Consider the following 26265-nt stretch of genomic DNA (forward strand, 5'->3'; position numbering starts at 1 on the left):
TTGGTAGGATGGATATGGATTAGGGTCATATGAAGGTGCTTGGTGGTAGAGGGCTTGTGAGTATGGTTCATGTTGAGGATATGACTCATAAGCATATGGTGGTGGTTCTTGAAAGTCACAAGGAGATTCACCATAGCTATTTGATTGGTATGCATCGTAGAATGGCTCTTCTTCATAGTGCATTGGTGGAGGTTGTTGCCATGAAGATTGATCATATGCATATGGCTCCTCCCACCTTTGGTTATCCCATCCTTGATACATCTCTTCATTGTAATCTTCACTTCCTATAACATAGTTGTAATCACACTCATAGCCAAAGTGAGAATTCATGATGAAAAAATAGAGAAAACAAAAATCAAAAGCTAATGGAAAACAAGAGAAACAAAATTCTACAACTAGCAAATAAAGCAAAAAGCAAGATATTCACACTATTCACATATGTACAATAACCAATAGCATAACACCATTGCAATTCCCCGGCAACGGCGCCATTTTAATGATTGGGTTTTTGACGGTTTAGAATTTTACAAATGAAATCTCGTTGCAAGTATAGTTTCTAAACCAACAATAATCCTTTCATACAAAAATTTGTTTGTCACAAGTAACAAACCCCTAAAATCTATAAACCGAAGTATTAAACCTCAGGTCGTTCTCCCTAGGAATTACAATAAAGTGTCTTGTTATTGGTTATGAGATATTTTGGGGTTTTTGAGATTTTAGACAAGAAATATAAATGGCAAAGAAAATAAACTAACAACTATTAAAGCTCTTGGCAAGATATGAGAACCAGAAGTTCTATCCTAGTTATCCTCCTCAATTGTGATAACAAATTGTCCATTGCTCCCACTTAGTTAACCTCTAACCATGGAGGAAAGTCAAGTGGATGAATCAATTTGATTCCTCAAGTCCTAATCAAATCCTAGAGGGAAGACTAGCTTTAGAGGCATTCAAATCAATTAGCAACTTCTAATTATCAATCAACAAAAGAATTAGATAACTCAAGAGTCACTAATTACTCAACCAAAGCCAAGAGGAACAAAACCTACACTAAAATCCAACCAAGCATTTCATCAAACACTTGGAAGGTATAAAAAAAAGCAAAGCAAATTGACACAAGAATAGAATCTAACAACAATTATTGAAATGAATTAACAACAACAATTAAAAAAAACACATTTATTATGAATTACCTTTTATTGAATTGGAAGAAAGTAGGAGGAACAATACTAGATCTACAACAAAATACAAGAACAACATAAAGGAATTACAAAAAAGAATGGAGGAAGAATGAATGTAACTACAAGGAATTGAGAAGATAGAAGTAGAAGAATGCATGAATTAAAATCTAGATTTAAGAACTAAACCTAATCCTAATCCTAATTCTAGAGAGAAGAGAGAGCTTCTCCCTCTAGAAACTACTTCTAAACTAATCCTAATGTGTAAAAATGAATGGAATCCCCCTTTTGCTCTTCATTCCTTGGCTTTAAATAGCATTTCTGGCGTCAAAGTTGGTTGAGATTGGGCCCCACAATCCTTGAGAATTCGTTGGCCACGTTTTTATTAAAAAATCATAAACTAACACCGACGCGTACGCGCACCGCCCGCGTACGTGTCCATGGGGTAATTCGCAAGTTGCGCGCAAGCGCCAGGTGCGCGTGCGCGTCCATGGGCGAGTTCAACTTCTTTGACTTTTCATGATTTCTCCACTTTGCATGCTTTCCCTCTTCACTCCTTTGACCCATCCCTAGCCTTTTCAATCTGAAATCACTAGCAAACATATCAAGGCATCGTATGGAATCAAAGGTGAATAAAAACCATCAAATTAAGGGTCTAAAAGCATGTTTTCACATCTAGGCACAAATAAGGAGACAATCACAAAACCATGCTATTTCATTGAATAAATGTGGGTAAAAGGTGATAAAATCCCTAACAATCAATATAAGATAAACCGTCAAAATGGGGTTTATCAGTTATCAATCGGAGTGTTGCGCTTTTCGAGTTACGATTTTTGTTTACCCCTTTTTCTTAAAAAGACTCCTAGTTATAATCATTTTTCACAATACTATTCGTACTAAATTTTTATTTTAGAGGTCGTAATACCTTGCCATCTCTGAATTATGACTTAAGCATAAGACTCTGTATGGTAGGATGTTACATTATGGTATCAAAGCAGTTCGTTCCTGTAGAGCCTGAAGGATGGACTGACTATGCTTCTGTGCATTCTCTGTATGTGTGTTATGTGCGATTAGTATATCTACTTGATATAATTGGCATAAACATTCATGAGCATGCATTTGGGACTTTGAAGACTGAACTCCCGATATTGAGACTGATCAACTTAATATCGATTATTTGGTGTGTATAGGAACCAGATGGCGCCTCGTGGTCGCGGTAGAGGCTGTGGGAGAGGTCATACAGATGCTCGTGTGCCGGAGGTTAACCCTAATGACCCGGTGAACTTTATGACTGCATTGGAGAACATGACTGCTGCTATGCAAGCCACTGCTGAGGTTCTTGGTCAACAGATGAACAACCATGGTAATGACGAAGGTGGAGTTCAGGGCCCAATGACACTGGCAAACTTTTTGAAGATTAATCCATCTAAGTTCAAGGGAACTACTTGCCCGACTGAAGCCGATACATGGTTTCAGGCGATGGAACGAGCACTGCAAGCGCAGGTGGTACCTGAAGGGTAGCGTGTTGAGTTCACTACCTATTTGCTCACTGGGGAAGCGTCGCATTGGTGGCAAGGAATCCGACGTCTCCCGCAGCAGGGTGATGACTATATCACCTGGGATGTCTTTCGAGAGGAGTTCTATAAGAGGTACTTTCCGACTTCTACTAGGATGGCCAAGGAGCTTGAATTACTGCAGCTGAAGTAGGGTACTATGTCCGTATTTGAGTATACTGACAAGTTTGAGGAACTGTTCAGGTTCTCTCGTATGTGTCAAGGGACTCCGGTGGAATATGAGGAATGGAAGTGTGTTAAGTATGAAGGAGGATTCCGGAGCGATATTTTTAGTTCAGTGGGACCAATGGAGATTAGGACCTTCTCCGAGTTGGTGAACAAGTGTAGAGTTACTGAAGAGTGCGTGAAGAAGGCAGCTACTGAGAGAGGGAGTCACAAAGGATCATTCCCACAGAACCAAGGGAAGAGCTTTGAACCTAGAGGTCTGCCTTTCAAGAGGGAAGGTTCTTTTAGGAGGCCCAACAATAACAACTCCCAAGGAAAAAGGTTTGGGAAGCAGCCTCAGAATGATCAAGCTTGTACTAGGTGTGGAAGTCACCATTCGGGAGCACTATGCAAGGCCGGATAGGGTTTGTAATACAATTGTGGAAAGGCGGGGCATAAAGGCACAAATTGTCTGGAGAATCAGAAGCAAGGTGCTGGGAAAGCACAACAGACTGGTCGGGTGTTCACCACTTCAGCTATAGGTGCGGAAGGATCTGAGGCACTTATCCGAGGCAACTGTGAACTAGCTGGTCAAACTTTAAATGCTTTATTTGATTCGGGAGCATCGCATTCATTCATTGCATTTGAGAAAGCCCATGAGTTAGGATTGAAGATCGTAACCTTACGTTATGACCTAAAAGTGTATAATGCTACCCATAAAGCCATGGTAACTAGGCTAGGATGTCCGAAAGTTTCGTTTAGGTTCAAGCAGCGTGATTTTGTCCATAATTTAGTCTGCTTGCCGATGATCGGTCTTGATCTTATCTTGGGATTGGACTGGTTATCTGAGAACCATGTCCTGCTTGATTGTTCTACAAAGTCGGTGTACTTTATACCGAAAGATATAGAAGGGCCGGTCGTGGTGAATAATTATTACTTGAATTCGATGATGGTGAACTGTTTCAGAATCGAATGTCAGGGTATCCTGTTGTTAACCGCGGGTGTTTCGGGTGATGATCAAAGGTTGGAATAGATTCCGGTAGTGTGTGAGTTTCCAGAGGTGTTTCTCGATGACATTGATGAATTTCCACTTAACCGAGAGGTTGAGTTTGCTATCGAATTGGTTCCTGGGGCGGGACCAATCTCAAGTGCTCCTTATAGAATGTCACCATTAGAGATGGCCGAGCTAAAGTCTCAGTTAGAGGATTTGTTGGGTAAGAACTTTATCCGACCAAGTGTTTCCCTGTGGGGTGTCCCAGTGTTACTAGTAAAGAAGAAAGATGGGAGTATGCGACTCTGTGTGGATTACAGGCAGCTGAACAAGGTCACCATAAAGAATAAGTACCCATTGCCGAGAATTGATTATCTCATGGATCAGTTACAAGGAGCTGGGGTTTTCTCCAAGATCGACTTGCGATCCGGTTATCACCAGATAAGGGTGAGGGGTGAGGATATCTCTAAGACCGCTTTCAGAACTCGTCATGGTCATTACGAGTATACTGTAATGTCTTTTGGGTTGACAAACGCTTCTGCAGTATTTATGGATTACATGAATAGAGTGTTCTGTCCGTTTCTGGATAAATTCGTTGTTGTCTTCATTGACGACATACTGATTTACTCTAAGACTGAAGAAGAGCATGCGGAACACTTGAGGACCGTGTTGCAGATTTTAAAGGAGAAGAAGCTCTATGCGAAACTGTCTAAGTGTGAGTTCTGGAAGAGTGAGGTAAAGTTTTTGGGTCACGTGGTGAGTAAGAAGGGAATAGCCGTAGATCCAACTAAGGTGGAGGCTGTGATGGATTGGAAACAACCAACCACAGTAACTGAGATAAGGAGTTTTCTGGGCTTAGCTGGCTATTATCGAAGGTTCATCAAGGCTTTTCGCAATTAGCTTTGCCGTTGACAAAGTTAACTCGCAAAGACACTCCGTTTGTTTGGACTCCTAAGTGTGAGGAGAGCTTTCATGCATTGAAGAAAAAGTTGACCATAGCACCTGTGTTAGTGTTACCTGAGCTGAACGAGCCTTTTGAGGTGTACTGTGATGCCTCATTAAAGGGTCTAGGGTGCGTGCTGATGCAACATCATAATGTGGTGGCATATGCCTCATGACAGTTGAGACCTCATGAAGTTAGTTACCCCATGCACTATTTAAAACTCACTGCGGTTGTGTTTGCCTTGAAGGTGTGGAGGCATTATCTCTATGGGGTTGAGTTCCAAGTCTTCTCCAATCACAAGAGCTTGAAATATCTCTTTGATCAGAAAGAGCTTAATATGAGGCAGAGGAGGTGAATAGAATTATTGAAGGACTATGACTTTGAGTTGAATTACCATCCGGAAAAGGCGAATGTAGTGGCGGATGCGTTAAGTCGGAAGTCATTATATGCAGGTTGGATGATGCTTCAAGAGGAAAAGTTGCTCAAGGGATTCAAGAGTCTGAAAATTGGTGCTCGAGAAGTATCTAGAACTCTGTGTTTGAGCTGATTAGAAATCTCAAGTGACTTTAAGTCCGAACTCCTAAAGGCTCATGAAAATGATGAAGCATTATGGAAGGTGTTACCGGCTATTGAGCAAGGAAAACAGTGGAGAGTGTCAGAAGAAAAAGATGGGTTATGGAGATTCAAGGGTAGGATCATTGTGCCGGATGTTGGCACTTTGAGGCAAGATATCTTAAAGGAGGCACACAAAAGCGGATTCTCCATTCACCCGGGAAGTACTAAGATGTACCATGATTTAAAGGCGATGTTTTGGTGGCTGGGTATGAAGAATGATGTGGCAGAATATATTTCAAAGTGCTTAACTTGTCAAAAGGTAAAGAATGAACATCAAAGACCTTCCGGGATGTTGCAACCTTTAGAAGTTCTGTAATGGAAGTGGAAAAGTATTGCAATGGACTTTGTGTTGGGATTGCCAAGGACTAGGGCTGGTTTTGATGCTATATGGGTGATTGTGGACCGATTGACGAAGTCAGCTCACTTTTTACCCATTCGGATGACTTACACTCTTGAGGAGCTAGCACGGTTATACATAAAGGAGATTGTGAGACTTCATGCTGTACCTGCTTCTATAATCTTTGATAGAGATCCTCGTTTCACTTCGAGGTTCTGGGGTGCATTTCAGAAAGCTTTTGGAACCCGATTAAGCTTGAGTACAGCTTACCATCCTCAAACAGATGGTCAATCCAAGAGGACAATCCAAACACTAGAGGATATGTTAAGAGCTTATGTTTTGGACCAACCGGTGAGTTGGGATCGGTATATGCCGTTAGTGAAGTTTGCATACAATAATAGTTACCATGCGAGCATCGAAATGACTCCGTATGAGGCCTTGTATGGGAAGAAATGTCAATCTTCGCTATGTTGGTATGAAGCTGGAGAGAAAGGCTTGTTGGGGTCAGAGATGATAGCTGAAACCACTGAACAATTCAAGAAAATTCGAGATAGGATGCTTACGGCGCAGAGTCGCCAGAAGAGTTATGCCAATCAGAGGCGGAAGCCCTGGAATTTGAGGAAGGAGATCATGTTTTCCTTAAGGTTACTCTAACTATAGGAGTAGGTAGGGCAATTAAGGCAAAGAAGTTGAATCCTAGATACATTGGTCCATTTCAGATCCTATAGAGGATTGGACCGGTGGCGTATCGGATGGCTCTACCACCACATCTTTTGAACCTGCACGACGTGTTTCACGTGTCACAGCTTCGAAAGTACAATCCTGATGCTAGCCATGTGTTGGAACCTGAATCGGTTCAGTTAAGAGAAGATTTGACGCTTCCGGTGGCTCCAGTCAGAATTGATGATACTAGTATCAAACGGTTGTGTGGAAAAGAGGTTTCATTAGTCAAAGTGGCTTGGAGTCGAGGCGGCGTTGAGGAACACACTTGAGAACTTGAGTCGGAGATGCGAACGGATTATCCGCACTTATTCTCAGGTAATTGAATTTGAATTTAAATTTTGTGGGCAAAATTCCCAATTAGGTGCGTAGAATGTAAAACCCAGTTAATTAATGACTAATTAACCCATAAATGAGAATTTATTCTAAAAATATGATTTTTTATGGCTTAATATGATAGAGGAGATTGAGACGAGAATTTCAGTACCAATTTTATCGAAATTGGACCAATATTGGACCGAACGGGCCAAACCGGGCCAACCAGATCCAAAGTGGGCCCTTGCCCAACTAAACTAAACCAAAACCGTAGTTTTCAGTACTATTTCTCCTCATTTGTTACACACACACGCTGAAATGGAGTAAGGGAGGGGAAGAACACTTTCTCAAACTTCTATCTCTCACTTGATCTTCAAACCACCATAACTTTTGATCTAGAGCTCCGATTACCGCACCGTTTATGGTCACGTGTTCATCGCAGAAAGCTCTACAAAACCCATACAATCAATCTTGAGGTAAGCTATGTTTTGCTCTTCGAATTTCCAGCCTTATTTTTGAGTTTCATGAGCAAAAATATTGAGATTTTGGGCTCTTTGATGTTATAGGACCCAACTCTCTTGAAGGAGAAGATTAATCTTGTCTCCTTGGACCTTCGGTGTGGTAAGATTCTCAACCCTAGTGTAATTTATTGTTCTATGATGTTTGGGTATTGAGATATTGTGTATGGGTATGATGATTGTAGCTTAGGTTGTGTGTATGTGAATATTGGGGCTTGATTGAGACCTTGGAAAGTTTGAAAAGAGATTTTTGGTGGTAAAAATCTGTGTTTAGAGGTGTTGAGACCTAGAGGGCTTGTGGACAAGTGGTTTGGAAGTGCTCCGGTTGAGCTTGGAAAATCGGCTAAGGTCTGATCTTGGTTTCTCGTATCTAATATGTAATATGGTGGGAAATACTTAGGCTAGAGGCCCTAAGATAGGCATTGAATTGTTGATGTTGTTGAATGGTTGAGATATATGATGTGGTCATATATGTGATGATGATTATTGATGCCTTGATGGTATGATGTATGCGAATTATGCATGTTGTGATATATGATTGATGAGTAATTGAGGTTGAATTATGGGTGACACCATGTTGATGGTAAGTATGATATTGATTATGTACAATGATGGTTGATTGGAAATGGTATTATTGGAAATTGGGATGAGAAAGTATGTATGATATGTTTATGTGTTTGTATCTTAGCCCTTTGATTGAGAAGTGTTAAAATGGTGGGATGATATTTTGTGAATTGTGGTGAAGTGTTGATGTGTGAGTTGAGGAGGCTTGATGTTGATTTTGGTACATTTTGATTGATTTAAAAAAGGGTTGAAATTGGCATGTTTTGGTTGATTTTGAAAAGAGTTGAAAATGGCTTGTTTTGAAAATGGCACCTTGTGGTTTTGTATGAAAACATGGTTTTTGGGCATACTTTGATGGGACATAACTTGGACTACGGACCCCCGTTTTGTATGAAACTTGTTTAGAAATGAAATTGGATTCGGGATGTCTATATCGTTCGAAGAACGGGCAAAAAATGATTTAAAATGAGAAAGTTATGTCCGTCGGAAGAGTGGGGGTTGAATTTGTGAATTCTGCAGGTTTTAACTTGGAAAATTTTTAGCAGAATGATCCCCCACGCGTAGGCGCACTTGGTGCGTGCGCGTCATTCTTCAAGAAGGCACCATCCACGTGTGCGCATGGTGTGCGCGGGCGCGTTGATGCGCTGCACCAAATGCCCAGCCTTTTTCCCAAGAGTTGTGCCAGAATTGTGCCAGTTTTGTGCCTGGGGCACAAATGTACCCGCACGTACACGTGGCTGACGTGTGTGCGTCGTTTGGCTAATTTTCAACCCACGCGTCCGCGTGTATGACGCTTGCGCGCCGATGAGCTTTGTGGCCATCCACGCGTGCGCGTGGAGTGCGCGTACGCGTGACCCTGTTTTCATCCCAAAGTTGATTTTTGAGTTTAAAAAACCAAATTTCATACTTCTAAGTCTCCAATCTCACCACTTATGTCTTAAATCATTATGATATGCCTAGCAATGATAAAAGGAGCTAGTAAATGTGGTAACTTTTGAGTGAAGCAAGGGAAAAATGAATGATCAAGGAGGATCAAAGATGATTATTTGAGATGCGGAGGATGGCGGTGGAAGTGCTTGTTATGCCATGGGGCGAAGGGCCGTAATTGTTAATGAATTGGCTGGTTATGGATTTAACCGTGAGCTGGATGGCTAGATTATTGCCGTGATATGGCGGACCCATGATTATGGCTAAGTATAAATGCATATATGCTGTTGAATGAATTGTGAATGTTTGCACTTCCACTATTGGAGATGAGAGTTTCCCTGGGAGAAAGCAGTGGCTAGCCACCACGTGCTTCAGGTTGAGACTCGAAGCTCTTTTGACCCTATGTTGTAAGTGTGGCCGGGCACTGTGAAAGTCCCGGATGAGCTCGCCCCCGTAAATATTCACCAGTGAGGGTGATGGATATGGATCATGATTATGATCAAGTTTATGATGAGTATAACTTGAGTTGGGGATGCGCGACAGAGGGACAGTCCAATGGTTAGCGACCAGGACTTGTCGGGTTGGCTCTATAACCGACAGATGATATCATCAGCCATTAGTTACAGGCATTCATCATATGCATACTATGTGAATTGATTGAGATTACCTATTTGACTGCATATTACTTGCTATTTGTCTAAATGTTTTATTTGTTCCTATTTGTATATCTCTTATCTGATATAACTGTGTTTGCTATATTATACTCCTGCTGGTGGTTGTGAGGTCTGAAGGAATTGGAAAGTGAAGTATTAGTTAGACTGAAGAATCTTTAGTCAGATGCCCTTTATGGTTTAGATTGTTTATAAGCTTTGATTTTATCTGGAGGGAGTTCTAGGATTGCCTTCGGCTTTCCTCTATTATTATATATTATATATGTGGAAGCTGTTACCATGCTGGGAACCTCTGGTTCTCACCCATGCGGATTTTATGGTTTTTCAGATGCAGGACGTGAGGTTTCTCGCTGAGGCATGCTGGAGACTTCTGGAATAGCGAAGATCCTTTGTTCTCGGGACTCTGTTTTGATTTTATGATTTCTCTTAGATACTTTATCTCCATTGAATAATACAAACTGTGATGACTCCTCTTATAGGAGATTTTGGAGAATAGGTTCTCTATCTTTGTGTCCCTTTGGGTTTTCTTGGGGTTTTCTTATTTTATTTACTTGTATATATATGTTGCTATGCTCGGACTGGTTATCTTCGCAACCGGATTTTGAGTTTTGATATTTCTGTTTTTGGCACTCTTTTGTATATATATAACCCTACGTTAGTTTATTCTTATTTGCTAAGTTATCAATCGGAGTGTTGCGCTTTTCGAGTTACGATTTTTTTTACCCCCTTTTTCTTAAAAAGGTTCCTAGTTATAATCATTTTTCACAATACTATTCATACTAAATTTTTATTTTAGAGGTCGTAATACCTTGCCATCTCTGAATTATGACTTAAGCATAAGACTCTGTATGGTAGGGTGTTACAAGAAACCCATGCTCAGGTGGAAAATTCCGAGGGAGAGTGCCCTACCACCTTCTCCTTTCAGAGGGAAACGTTCCGAGGGAGAGTGTCCTACCACCTTCCTCTTGAGCAACACATATGAGTGAGAAGCCCAACTTCACGCCTTACATCCGAACGTAGGTGGGATATTTCCACAGCCCCTACGACGGAACACAATGCATATCATAATCACATATTCAATCTCAGAGGCTAGTGTTCATAGCACCCTTTCACTAATACTCATTCCATCAACCATAATCATTCCTTTCCAAGTTTTCAAGTCTTCACAACCATCATCAATATCTTAAATATTCCATTCTAAACTCATTGGTTCATCAGTTTCTCAATTCATCATCAGCAATCACCAAGTTCACTACTCTTCCTTCTCTCTCAACCAAACTCAACATCAATACATCAGAAACCTAAACTTCCATTCTCTAACATTTCAATATAATCATCAACTAAAGCCCTTAACCTATTTCCCTTATTCTCATACTCAAATCTAAGACCAAAAGTCTTAAAATGGTGTTATAGAAGCTTACAACCTTGTTGGGAAGGTGAGATAGTTGAAAACAAGGTTTAAAATTATGAAATAGGGTGTGTGCGTGCGCATGTCCAGGAAAATTTTCAAAGTATGCGTACACAGAGGGGTGTGCGTATGCACAGGTACAAATTTTCATAAGGTATGTGCGCTCGTACAAGGTGTGCTAGCGCCCCCAACAGACTGGCCTTTCCAACGTGTGCGTGCGCACAGGTCTGTGCGTACACACAAGTTGCAATTTCCCATTGGTGTGCGCGCGCACCAGCTGTGCCAGTACTGCAAGCAGATGCTTGCCTCTGTGTGTGCGAACGCACAGGTCTGTGCGTGCGTACAGGTCACAATTTTTGCAAAGTGTGCGTGCGCACATACCAGAAAACTCAGAATTCTGTAACTTTGCAGAATTTCAAGTTTTCAACACCAACTTTGAATGATCATAACTTCCTCTACAAAATTCCAAATTTTACAAACTTTATATCAAATCAAAGTGTTTTCAATAGTCTTTAATTCTAAACCAAATTCAACAAATTTTAAAAATCGAGGCAAAAGTTATGATCAGACAAAGTTCACAAAAAATCTATTTTTATCCAAAAACCACATAACCTCAATTTTAACCAAACCTCAGTCCAATACCAATTCAATCACATACCAACTATACCAAAACAGTCCAAATTTTATACAAACACTACCTCAACCTTTTTCTTACTCACATAACCTTCTAAACCATCCAACAATTCTAAATCCAATCTAATTCACATTTTCCAAATTTCCATTAACCTTATTAACATCAACATGACTTCTCACTACTTTCATCATCATTCAACTATACCACATCCAACATTTAATATCTCAAATTATCAACGCCTTCAACACTCATCAAAATTTAATATACCTCATACTTCAATATCATTATTTAACAACATTTACAAAAATCAATTCATCAAGCATCATCAACCAACCAACATCAACAACCACTATAAATCCTCATCAATTCCAACAATTTATCACCAAACAATAACTAACATTAACCAACATCATAATACATCATTATCACCAATAATCCTCAATAATCACCATCATCATACATATACCACAACAACCACATTTCCAATTCAATCCTATCCTATGGGTCACTAGTCTAAGTGTCCATGAACATTATATATTACATAAAGAAATCTGAAACCATACATTGGCTGATTTTCAAACGCACCAAACACCAAAATGAAGCTACCAAACTTGATCTAAAGCCTCAACCAACACCAACAAACACCAAGGCTCAAACTAACAACACATATATCACCAAAATCACAACTCAAGATACATAAAACAACTAAACACAAGGATTTAGTGAAACTTTACCTAATCCAATGAGAGTAGGGATAAAATCCAACAATTACTCGCTACTAGAGATCACCTAAACAAGTAAAACTACAAAATTTACTCAAAACTCTTGACCAAAATCACGCAGAAACTTAGGGCACGAAACTGGAGAGTGAGGTGCGAGCCCTTACCAGATTTCTTTGGATATAAAGGAAGAGCTCGTCAAGAGCTTCGCGTGGCCACAAAACAGCTCGTCAATCGAAGGTCCGTAGCTCAAGTTACAAGCAAAAGAAGGTGAGAGTGAATAGTATTTTCTCTTCTCCCTCTTCTCTCGTGGAAGCTGCGCCCCTCTCATCAAATTAGGGCATGAATGAGCTGAAAAGCTCATTAAGTGATCTTATATATGTTGGACCTTGAGCCCGGTTTTGGCCCGGTCCAACCCGTTAGCGTTTTTGGTCCGTTTGACCCACTTTGAGCCAACACCTTTAAGATTAGTATCTGGTTTTCAATTCAAACATTATTTTTGTCCTTTTAAAATAATAAACCAATTTTCCAAAATCTTATTTTTCTAAAAACACAGCACCGGACAGACTTAAACCGGTTCAACTGGTTCGATTGCGGTTCGCAGTTTTTCTCGGTTTTTCTCAGAAAATATATTTTCTGACTCAGAAAAATTCACTGAAACCAAATTTCACCTTTATATTTTCAAATTAAAACTTCTAAACTTTGAATCCATCTCAGGCACTCAAATTATTTTTAAAACGATTTTACATGAAAACGCGGTTCCTTACGTCATCCATCGATTCTTTGATAGCGATGGTCTTGTTCTTGATGACGTTTTCATCCTAACCATCCCATCACAGTAGTTGTCGCAATCCCACCAGGCATTGGTCGATGGTTTGTCTCATCGAACCCATCAACCAGACACATCTAATAGTCGAGCCAGTATATGCATCGAGTCGCATATTGGGATCGATCGGGGTCGTATGAATGCTCGCAGATAGTCGCCGATCGTTCTGGACTTAAATGAGCCGACATAGGAGCTTGTTGGCGAGTATGTCCCTGGTCCTTCCACCCTGACAAGTGGGTCCGGTCCAGTAAAGGGACAGGCAGAGGGAGTTGGGTTCGGTCCGACAGAGGGACAGGCAGTTGGTCGGGCCATCAGTACAACCTGCGGACAGATGTCTGTCCACCAACCAGGTTTACACTGTCAAGTGTTAAAGGGATAGTAAACAAGGCGATGGGATATTTTAAGAAGAAGCCGTAAGCTGTTAGTCAAACTTTGTTGATTTCATCATTGCATTTGTTGTATTAGTTTTTAGTTTAGTTAAACTTTGTTTATTTCATCGTTGTAATTCATGTTTTAATTTTCAGTTAGTCGAACTTTGTTGATTTCATCGTTCTATTTGTTGTATTAACTTTCAATTTGAGTCAAACTTAGAATTGAATGCATTAAATCAAATACATTAACTTAAAATTACATAGATATTGAAATTCAAAATTGAAATACATTAACTAAAAATTACTACATTGAAATTTAGAATTGAAATACATTAACTCGAATTACATAGATATTAAAATTACTATGACTATGACCTTACGAACCACCACTGGAAACAAAACCCTACGAACCACCACTGCCACCAACCCCACTTGGTCTAGCACGTTGAGGACATCTACTATGACTATGACCCTGTCTCCCACAAAGACGGCATACTCGGAGACCACGCATTTTCCGTGAATCCATTTTATTCAGATAGCGAGTCGATTTAGGATAACCTTTTGACTTTCGTCTTAAGGTAGGATTCGCGGCCATCGTCGGTCCCGGGTAATTAGGCCATGTCTCCAAGTCGCCCAACGGGACAAACTCAACTTTGTAGGCCTTGCAAATCTCTAACATCTTGTATACATAACTGACATACACCTACCAATCCAGTCGCTAGTTAGCACAACAAGCAATAGCATGGTGACATGGAAGTCGCTCCACCTGAAAATGCCCACAATCACACCTCCGTTGCCCAAGTTCAACAACTAACACTTTTTCACTAGGCATTTTGCGCACCTCAAACACCTTATTTCTTCTATCAAATCGGTGCACAATGATGTTTCCTGCACGCTACATGTTTGCCTCTATCCGCTGAGTGGCAAACTCAAAGAAAGTAAATCCAACACCCTTGCACTGGTAAGTTGCAATACTCTTCTGCGTAAACAACTCGTTCAATCGATAATATGTTGCTCGGACAAGTGGCAAGATAGGAAGATTTTGAGCACCCTTCAACACCAAATTGACGCACTCGACAATGTTCATCGTCATGTGACCCCATCGATGCCCCTCGTCAAATGCCAACACCTGCTGGGGATGTTTGATGTTGTCGCACCAATGAACATATCTCTCGCCTCGTTCTTGCAACCTCCTGTAGTTGACGTTGTACTCCTCCACGGTCCTTGAATACCCAATGTTGACCACAAGCTTTTGCAAGTACGGGACCTTGAATTCCCTGAAGTTGCTACCAATGTGCCGAATACAAAACATTCACTATGCTCTCGGAGGTTTCCAATCACCTCTGCTACGATTTACTGCGGCCCGGATTGACTTATGAGGATCGGAGATTATACCCACGCCGTCCCTTCTTATAACAAGTGTTCGTAAATTAATGAGAAAAAAGTGCGTGCCACGCATTAGCAGTCTCACCATCTACAATGGCAAAAGCAATCGGTACAATGTTTTGATTCCCACCTTGCGCAACTTCAACTAAAAGGCAACCTGTATATTTTTCGTATAGGTGGGTCCCGTCAACCTGAACCAGCGGCATGCAATATTTGAAAGCTCTTATGCATGGTTTGAGACTCCAGAATACTCGATGAAATATCCTAACACCGTCCACCTCTTGACTCCTGTTATACAAGGGTCGTGTTTCTATTTGGACTTGTGAACAAGGCATCTTCTAAACCATTGCCAAGAACCACAACGACAAAGCTTTGTAAGATTCTTCTCATCCACCGAAAACCTTGGCTATCGACTTCTACTTTGCTAGCCAAGCCTTTCAGTAACTAATAGTGTAGTTGAATCTTGCTTAGACTTCCGCAATTATAGATTTGACCTTTATGGATGGGTCGAATTCAACCAATGGCTTCATAGCCTCGGCAATTGTGTCCGAGTCTAACTTGGAGTGATCCTGTGAGTTTGTTCTAATGGAACACGTGTGACTCCCGTTGTATCTCCAAATCTCCCAACAGGCTTTCTTCTATATCAAGCTGGCTCGGATAAGTCAGTCGTACCCACGTCCATAATTCTTGCACTTTGCATAGAACGCTTGTGGCTCAAATTCATAAACAACGTAATCGGCTCTTCTAGAGATAGTGTAACTCCGAATTGCCACAATGATTGATTTTCTTGAACTGTATTCCATTTTGATTCTAAACTCCCCATCCTCAATACCGGCAACACCTATAAAAAAAATTTGTCGCTCAGCGATCCGTTAAAACAAAATTCAAGTAAACATACTACCCACTTCTTACATAACTATGTTTGCATATTCGGGAAATTCCGGTGCATGCATGGCGTCAAGATCCAAGCTACGCATAAAAGGTGGAACGTCCATCGATTGACTAACTGCGACTGGAACCACTAAGTTTTCACCACTACCTCACATCCCCCATCGCCGCCCTCGTCCTCATCACCGGCTTCGTACGTAGCTTCGAACTCCTCATCGCTATCATCGTTCATTCCCAAGTACGTCTCAACTCTGTCATCGTGCACATCTGTTTCATGTTGAACCTCATCCGTAGCTATATGCTCAAACTCAACATATAACTCAATCCTCGGGTATTGTACTTGAGTTTACTGGTGAATATGAAACATCCGTTGAATACTTATTTCGTCGACAATTGGCATAACTTCAAACTGTATTAGGCCGTCAAATACAACAACCGGACTCCTGTAGAAAATATTGGTCATCCTCTTTAAAATATCCGCCTCTATACTTTGACAGAACCCGTACTGTAGTTCCGTAAACGTTATAGTGCACGGAACCACAAACAAAAATATATTCTCACACGCAAAGCTCACCCCTCATATGTATTTTGTATAACCTCATCGTTGTGGTAAACCACTATATTTGCAATACCCTCCATCGTACCGACCCTGGAGGAAAACACTTCTCTCACGACAAAGTAAAATGGTTACGAGCTTTAGTTTTTATAGACAAAAAACTCACCTTGCAGGCTACGTGTTGTCTGCCATGCTGTCACGTGTGAATCATGTTACCTGCGTGTTGAACGGATGAGCGCCACATGTCAACACGAATAGTGTGTGTTACATGCAATTGTGACACGTATCCAACACGTTAGGTGCGTGCTGAATCAACTCGTTACCTACGTGTTATGCCTGCATCTTTGCAACATCCACCTACCTATATATACACCAGAAACCTCCATTTCTAAGTAAAGCTCACCTCATTTTTACATATTAAAATTCTTTAGCCTATAAAATTGACTTAAGTAGTTATGTAAAAAGAAACACAAATTAAATGCCAAACAAATTGACTTGTGAGTTGTGAAGCAGGAAAATCTATAATTTCCACAAGGCTCTCGTGATTGTGGAGGCAAGCAAGCAAGCAACAGCCAACAGCCAACAGCCCCCCGGAAACTGCACGGTCCCTACCAACAAACTCATTGTCATATCCTTATTCCTTAATATTCCACAATCCACACTTCTTATCACTACTTTTCTCTCTCTCTCTCTCTCTATTTTCTTCCATCACTCTACTCCATCTGCCCCTATTTCTTCCTCTTCTAATATTGTTACCAATCTATGATATGTTCTATATTTATTATGACCATGACCACGGCAGTGGCACGACAACCCTCCTCTCCTTCAACATCATCTTCTATGCTATTGGAAATCAGTGTCATATCAATAGAAGGCCTCAATAACTACACTTCATTTTTATGCCCCACCATAAGGCCCTTCATCACCATCACCAGGCTCCCAACACAACCTCATGTAGCTGCGGTGGAAAACGCTGGTGGGTTAGGGTTAGGCCCAACACCGTTTCGCGTGGTGATGGATCCAACCTTCTTTACGGATGGGTATTCGTGCCTACACCTTCAGCTATTCAACAAGAGGAGGATTGTGGGCCCGGCCCAACTCGGATGGTGCGTGATTCCACCTTCCGACATTTGCATCCTTTCACCCGCTTCTGTTTGCTACCTAAGTTACCGGCTACGGGCTACAGACGGTTCCAGGGGACATGCTATCATCAACATCTCTGTCAAATTGGATGGGCTTCCAATTTCATGGGCAGAAACGAGTGTGGACGCGTGTCACACTGTTATTGGCATACCTGTTACAGTTGTTCGGAGAATTGCCCAAGGTGATTGTGCAGCCAACACCCACACACCACGATGATTTACATGATATATACACCAAGTTTTTTATCTTTGGCGCTTGTAAAAGTCTTATTTTAATTTTGGTTAAACGATTTTCAAGTAGTTTTATGTACTTGTAAATTTGGATGTCAGTACACAATACTTATACTTTGAATTGATGAATCCCATGTGCCAATATTGATAGAGACTAAGTGTGTGTTTGGATTACACTTTGTAAATGAGAGTTTGCATAGGATTAATTTTGTAAATTTAATTTTGATGAAAAGTAAATTTGTATTGAAGTGATTTATATTTGGTCATCTTTATATTAAAATGGATTATAGTAAAATAAATATGGTTTGGATTACACTATTCAAAATCACTTTTAGATAAAAAATTATTAAAATAGACATCAACTTAAATAATTTTTTATATTATCCTATCATTTTAATTTAAATATTTAAATAATCTTATTAATTAATTTTATAATAAAATTAATATATATTATTTTAAATAAAAATAACATATAAAAATTAACAAAATAAAATTATATATAAGAGTATTTAATTAAATATGTGACATTTTTTTAAAATTTTAAGTATTAACGTAAAAATGTTAATTTAGTAATTTTTTTATATCATATTTTTGGTTTAATACTCTTAATAATTTTATTTTTAATATTATTTTAGAATTTAACGTGTATGATTTTATTAATACCAATGATATAATTTTTTATTTAATTTATCTTTTTTTAATAAAATCATAATCTATATTATAAAAAATTACAATAAAAATTATATATATCAGAATTATAATTATAAAAAAGAATATTAAAAATAATAAAATTAAATATTTATCTTGACAGTGATAGAAACAAATCTAAAATTTTTTTGATAATGTATTTTATATAGTATATTTTTAGTTCTTTTAGTTCTTTTAGTTCTTTTAATTTATAGTACTTTATAGTTTTTTACTATTATTATTATTATTATTATTATTATTATTATTATTATTATTATTATTATTAATTATGGTTAATTTTTTGTTTAATTTACTTTATCTAATGGAATCAATAAATCATATTATAAAAAGATAATAATAAATATAATATATAAAAATCACAATTATAAGAATGTATAATGTTAAATAAAAATTTAACAAAAGAATAAAAATAATAAATAATAGAAAAAGAGAATTCATATAAAGAAAAATAATAAGAAAAGAAGACTAATTCACCTAATAAGAATTCCATAAATAATACAATAACATATTTATATAATTATAGGATAAAATTAGTAAAGGAAAAACAGATGTTTAGGATAAATGGCTAAAAGTCCGTTAGTGAAACGTAGAAGTTAAAAATTGTTGTTTCTGGTAAACGTGGTTTTAAATATAAAATCACTTGTGCGTTTGCCAAACTAAAAATTAGCCAAACAAAAAATTGAAACTTTCAAAAAGTTTAAATCTGCTTTTTCTTCTCAAACGGATTTGTTAAACACACTCAAATTTTATTCACTTTTACAATTTTTTTTATTGAAATTACAAAAATATTATATCAAACCAAAATAACGAACCGCTAAACTTTGTATGACATAAACTTATTTAACCTTGATGATTATACGTGTTTGTAAAATAAATATTTAAAGAATTCGAATACATATAACTTTTTAATTACCCAAAAAAAAAAGAAAAAATTGGAGGAAAAAATCAAGAAACAAGTGGACAAGCGACAATTTGATTTGGAAAGTTGTGTGGCACTCTCTTATGAGTTGTATGCATGCGAAATGATGCAACTCTTGATGGATGTCCCTACGTGGTCACGTAGAGGCGGACGGTGAAGTCTGGCTAAAAAAAATTATTATTTAATTAAATTTATATATTTAAATATTTTTTAAATAATTAATTTAAAATTTAATTATTTTTAATAATGTGATAATATATAATCATATATTTGTGTAAATTATTTTATATTATTAATATATAAAAATTAAATTTATATCTATGTTATATTTTTTATATTAAAATAATTGATAAAACTAAGAGAAAATAATTTGTTATGTCATAAATTTAAAATTATATAAAAAATAAGACCAATTTTCTAGCATTTTTTATTTTTGTATTGAATTTATCGAATTCACTTTTAAAATAGATATTAATTATTTAAAAATTATTTATTTTTACGCTTTTTATATTAGATATTAATTTTTTATAGTTTTAAATTAAATACCAAATTTTCGGTACTATAGCAATACCAAAAAATAAATGCAAACAAATATCATTTTTCAAAAAAATTAAAGTTGAGAAGTGGAAGGTGCCACTTCGCTTTGTGCTTTTTCCACATTTATCATGTTGATTGTGGCCTTTCGGCCGATCATGCTTGTACTTTATTTGTGGAGTAATTGACAAATATATCTCTTATTTTTATTTTAAAAATAAATAAATTATCGATTAATTAAAAATAAAAAATATTATTTATTTTTTAAAATATAAAATATCTAAATTTATTTAAAAGATTAACTTATCCTTATAAATTTTAGACGAAAAAATTTTAGATATTTTGTTTTAAAAAATTAAAGATATTTTTATATTTTTAATTAATTAAAAAATTATATATTTTTAAATTAAAAAATTAAAAACATATCTATTTTTTCTCTTATTTTTGTGTTGGATAGATTATTAAAATAGTATTTAAAAATTTATATGAATATCAAAAATAATTTTAAAAGATATAAATAATAAATAAGTTTTTTAAAATATAAAAAAATTATATATTAAATATATATTATTACAAAATTTAAAAAAATTATATTTCGATAAGTATTATTAGAAAAATAAGATTTTTTATTTTAAAAATTTGATAATTTTATAATAAATGAATTTTTTAAAAAAAATTTATTGTGAATGACCAAGTTTTATTGAAAAAAAAATCTGAAGATCAAATTTTGCTAGCAATTTTTTGTGTGCACCTTTTAAATAGTTATTTAAATGTCCCAAAAAATTAAATCAAATTTTTAAGTTGTTTGCTGAATAAAAAAAATTCTACTTCTAAAAAAATAATATTTATTAGATATTTTTGGCATATTTTTTAATCATTCAAAATCTTATTTATCGTTCATATTTATAAGAGTTACTTTTATTAACGATATAAATTTTTGGAAATCATTTTAATAGTTTACCCTTTTTGTTTCTCTTATTTATTTAGAATATTATACATAATGTTTGTATACATAAAAAATATTAAATAAAAATTTAAAAGTACCTACAAAAGTCGTTTCGACCCGAATCACAACCCTCAACTGCGATGAGAAGTAGCACGTAAGGATAATGGAAGCATCCCACCGGAAAGGGATAATATGGTATAAGTCAAAAATGGGAAGGTGACTCCTAGAAGATGGGTGTGCTAGGAGGTGTGCTTTTGGCATAACCATACTAATCACCTTATAACTCGATTTTTATTATGCAATATGAGTTATAATTCGGTCTTAATTATCATTTATTTTTTGCTTTTAACCATATTTTCGTTACCGACTTAATAATGATAATCATTTTCATCTTAATGATCAAATGGTCATAACATCAACTCTATTCATCAATTTTATGCCTATAAAAAGAACATTCTATATCTAATCTCAGACACAACACATGATAAGTTTCTATTTTCATGTCTTAGATTCTATATTAATAGAATTATTATAAACAAAACACATGATAAGTTCCTATTTTCAGGTCTTATATTCTATATTCATAGAATTATTATAGAACACATGATAAGTTCTATTTCATATTTAACATTCTATAATCATAGAATTCTTATACCTCTTAAACACTTACTCACTTGAGCGTCGAAGTGTCTTTTGCAGGTACCTACAACCCTTGTTTTCTTTTTACCGACGTATAACTCATCTTGACGAGAAGCTTGAAGGCTCATCTCTTGCACTGTTGTAATACGTTTTTTCTTTAATGAAATGAGAATAACTCGGACATCAAAGATCACAGTGAATGGATGGTGGACGAAATTGTGATTCAAATTCTTGTATCATTTGTGATCAATGTTCTAATTATGGCTCTGGTGGAATTCACAACTCCGTTCAACTAACCAGCAAGTGTACTGGGTCGTCCAAGTAATAACCTTACGTGAGTAAGGGTCGAATCCACAGAGATTGTTGGTATGAAGCAAGCTATGGTCATCTTGTAAATCTCAGTTAGAGAGATTAAAGGGGAATTGTGATTATTGGAATAATAAATAAAAAGGAATAATAAAAGGGATAGAAATACTTATGCAGATTCATTGGTAGGAATTTCAGATAAGCGGAATGGAGGTGCTGTAGAGCTCTAGGACGCCTGCTCTCCTATTCCTTCTACCCAATCCTTCTTACTCCTCTCCATGGCAAGCTTTGTATAGGGGTTCACTATCAGCTGTGGCTACTTTCATTCCTCTCGGGGAAATAACCTGTGCGGCTGTCACTCGCACAGCTAACCAGTCTGGAGGCATCACCCATGGTTGATAGCTACATCCCATCCTCGCAGTGAAAGCTAATGCACGCACTCTGTCACAGTACGGCCAATCACCGGTTGGTTCCCGCTCCTACTGGAATAGAATCCCTCTTTTGCGTTTGTCACTAACGCCCAGCAGGTTAAAGTTTGAAGCACGTCACGGTCATTCATGAACGGAATCCTACTCGGAATACCACAGACAAGGTGAGACTTTCCGGATTCCCAGGACCCTACTCGGAACACCACAGACAAGGTTGGACTTTCCGGATCCAGATGAATGCCGCCATCTATCTAGCTTATACCACGAAGATTCTGTTGGGGAATCTAAGAGATACACATTCAAGCCTTGTGTTGCATGTAGAACGTAAGTGGTTGTCAGTCACGCGCGCTCATCAGTGAGAATAATAATGAGGGTTATCTAACTCATCATCATTCATCATGTTCTTGAGTACGAATGAATATCTTGGAATAAGAATAAGATAGAGAATTGAATAAAAGAAAATAGAACTTCATTAATCTTTGAGGTACAGCAGAGCTCCACACCCTTAATCTATGGTGTGCAGAAACTCCACCGTTGAAAATACATAAGTAAAAGAAGGTTCAGGCATGGCCGAATGGCCAGCCCCCTAAACGTGATCAATGATCTCCTAAGATGAAGAATAAAATAAAACTGAGATCAAAAGATGATTGATACATTAGTAAATCATCCTATTTATAATAAACTAGCTCCTAGGGTTTACATGAGTAAGTAATTGATGCATAAATCCACTTCTGGGGCCCACTTGGTGTATGCTTGGGCTGAGCTTGATCTATCCACGAGCTGAGGCTTCTTTTGGAGTTGAATTTCGAGTTGTGATGTGCTTTGGGCGTTCAACTCCTGATTATGACGTTTTTCTGGCGTTTAACTCCAGAAAGGAGCGTGTACTTGGCGTTCAACGCCAGTTTGCGTCGTCATTCTTCGAATAAAGTATGGACTATTATATATTGCTGGAAAGCCCTGGATGTCTACTTTCCAACGCCGTTGAGAGCGCGCCATTTAGAGTTCTGTAGCTCCAGAAAATCCATTTCGAGTGCAGGGAGGTCAGAATCCAACAGCATCAGCAGTCCTTTTGTCAGCCTTTTTCAGAGTTTTGCTCAAATCCCTCAATTTCAGTCAGAATTTACCTGAAATCACAGAAAAACACACAAACTCATAGTAAAGTCCAGAAATGTGAATTTAACATAAAAACTAATGAAAACATCCCTAAAAGTAGCTCAAACTTACTAAAAACTATATAAAAACAATGCCAAAAAGCGTATAAATTATCCGCTCATCACAACACCAAACTTAAATTGTTGCTTGTCCCCAAGCAACTGAAAATCAAATAGGATAAAAAGAAGAGAATATACTATAAAGTCCAAAATATCAATGAATATTAATTTAATTACATGAGCGGGACTTGTAGCTTTTGCTTCTGAACAGTTTTGGCATCTCACTTTTTCCTTTGAAGTTCAGAGTGATTGGCATCTTTAGGAACTTAGAATTTCAGATAGTGTTATTGACTTTCCTAGTTAAGCATGTTGATTCTTGAACACAGCTACTTTTGAGTCTTGGCCGTGGCCCTAAGCACTTTGTCTTCCAGTATTACCACCGGATACACAAATGCCACAGACACATAACTGGGTGAACCTTTTAGATTGTGACTCAGCTTTGCTAGAGTCCCCAGTTAGTGGTGTCCAGAGCTCTTAAGCACACTCTTTTGCCTTGGATCACGACTTTAACCACTCAGTCTCAAGCTTTTCACTTGGACCTTCATGACACAAGCACATGGTTAGGGACAGCTTGGTTTAGCCGCTTAGGCCTGGATTTAATTTCCTTGGGCCCTCCTATCCATTGATGCTCAAAGCCTTGGATCCTTTTTACCCTTGCCTTTTGATTTTAAGGGCTATTGGCTTTTTCTATTGCTCCTTCTTTTTCTATATACTCTTTTTAGATCTCTTCTTTTTTTTTTTTTTTTTTCACTGCTTTTTCTTGCTTCAAGAATCAATTCCATGAATTTTTCAGATCATCAATAACATTTCTCTTTGTTCATCATTCTTTCAAGAACCAACAATTTTAACACTCATAAACAACAAGATCCAAAGACATATGCACTGTTCATTCATTCATTCAGAAAACAAAAGCAATGTCACCACATCAAAATAATTAAACTAAATTCAATAATGATTTCAAAAATTATGTACTTCTTGTTCTTTTGAATTAAAACATTTTTCTTTTAAGAGAGGTGAAGGACTAATGGATTTTATTCATAGCTTTAAGGCATGGTTACATACTAATGATCATGAAATAAAGACACAAAACATAGATAAACATAATAATTAAAAACCGAAAACAGAAAGAAATAAAGAACAAGGAATGAATCCACCTCTAGTGGCGTCTTCTTCTTGAAGGACCAATGATGTTCTTCAACTCTTCTATGTCCCTTCCTTGCCTTTGTTGCTCCTCCCTCATTGCTCTTTGATCTTCTCTTATTTCTTGAAGAGTGAGGGCGTGCTCATGGTGTTCCACCCTTAGTTGTTCCACATTATGGCTCAAATCTTCCAAGGAGGTATTAAGTTGCTCCCAATAGTTGTTGGGAGGAAAGTGCATTCCATGAGGCATTTGTTGCTGGTGAACCTCCTCTTGTTCTCCTTGAGGGCCGTGAGGAACTTCCCTTGTTTGCTCCATCCTTTTCTTGGTGATGGGCTTGTCTTCTTCTATGGAGGCATCTCCATCTATGATAACTCCGGCTGAATAACATAGATGGCATATGAGGTGAGGGAATGCTAGCCGTGCCATGTATGAAGGTTTGTCAGCTATTTTGTAGAGTTCATTGGCTATGACTTCATGAATCTCTACTTCTTCACCAATCATGATGCTATGAACCATGATGGCCCGATCCACAGTAACTTCAGATCGGTTGCTTGTGGGGATGATGGATCTTTGAATGAACTCCAACCATCCTCTAGCTACAGGCTTGAGGTCCAGTCTTCTTAGTTGGACTGGCTTGCCTTTGGAGTCAACTCTCCATTGGGCGCCTTCCACACAAATGTCCCTAAGGACTTGGTCCAACCTTTGATCAAAGTTGACCCTTCTAGTGTAGGGGTGTTCATCACCTTGCATCATAGGCAAATGAAACGCCAACCTCACATTCTCCGGACTAAAATCCAAGTATTTCCCCCTAACCATTGTGAGATAATTCTTTGGGCTTGGGTTCATACTTTGGTCATGGTTTCTAGTGATCCATGCATTGGCATAGAACTCTTGAACCATGAGAATTCCGACTTGTTGCATGGGGTTGGCTAAGACTTCCCAACCTCTTTTTTGAATTTCAAGTCGGATTTCCGGATACTCATTCTTCTTGAGTTTGAAAGGGACCTCATGGATCACTTTCTTCTTTGCCACAACATCATAGAAGTGGTCTTGGTGGCTCTTGGAGATGAATCTCTCCTTCTCCCATGACTCGGAAGTGGAAGCTTTTGCCTTCCCTTTCCTTTTCTTGAGGAAACTCCGGCCTTGGGTGCCATTGATGGTGAATGAAAAATAAAAAGCTTAGGCTTTTTACCACACCAAACTTAAAATTTGCTTGTCCCCAAGCAAAAAGAAAAGAAGAGTAGAAGAAGAAGAAGAAAATATGGAGAGAGGGAGAAGAGAGGGTTCGGTTATGTGGGAGAATGTGGGTTTGTGTTGTGTGAAAATGTAAAAGAAAAGAAGGGTATTTATAGGGAGGGGGGAGGGTATAGGTTCGGCCATGTTGGGTGGGAAAGGGTGGGAAATTGAATTTGAAAGTAGTGGGGGTAGGTGGGGTGTATGGGGAAGAGGGGTTGATGTGAATGGTGAATGGGGTAATTGGGAAGAGGAATTGAGGTGATAGGTGAAGGTTTTTGGGAAGTGTGACATTGAGAATGAGATTTGGATTAGAAGAGTGTGATTAGGATTAAAAGGAATGTGGTAGGTGGGGATCCTGTGGGGTCCACAGATCCTGAGGTGAGGATCCTGTGGGGTCCACAGATCCTGAGGTGAAAACAAATACCATTCTTTCACCATATAGGCATGTAACATGCCTTGATGCATCATTCTGGCGTTCAAACGCCCATTGATGCTAGTTCTGGGCGTTAAACGCCCATGTTATGCATGATTCTGGCGTTGAA

At 37.9% G+C, this 26265-nt stretch overlaps 1 protein-coding gene across 1 annotated transcript; it reads left to right on the forward strand.

Moving 5' to 3' along the window:
- The first annotated feature begins 16772 nt into the window (after nucleotides 1-16772).
- LOC130970051 (uncharacterized) lies at nucleotides 16773-17882 on the forward strand. The gene has a single exon (XM_057896007.1). The coding sequence runs from the start codon at nucleotides 17045-17047 to the stop codon at nucleotides 17639-17641; it is 597 nt and encodes a 198-aa protein (XP_057751990.1). The 5' UTR covers nucleotides 16773-17044; the 3' UTR covers nucleotides 17642-17882.
- The last annotated feature ends 8383 nt before the right edge of the window (nucleotides 17883-26265 follow it).

This window comes from Arachis stenosperma, chromosome 3 (genome assembly GCF_014773155.1).
Source record: "Arachis stenosperma cultivar V10309 chromosome 3, arast.V10309.gnm1.PFL2, whole genome shotgun sequence".
NCBI classification, from domain to species: Eukaryota; Viridiplantae; Streptophyta; class Magnoliopsida; order Fabales; family Fabaceae; genus Arachis; species Arachis stenosperma.

Coding starts and splice junctions, on each gene's coding strand:
- LOC130970051 (XM_057896007.1), top strand. CDS start 17,045: ATGATATGTTCTATATTTATTATGACCATGACCACGGCAGTGGCACGA.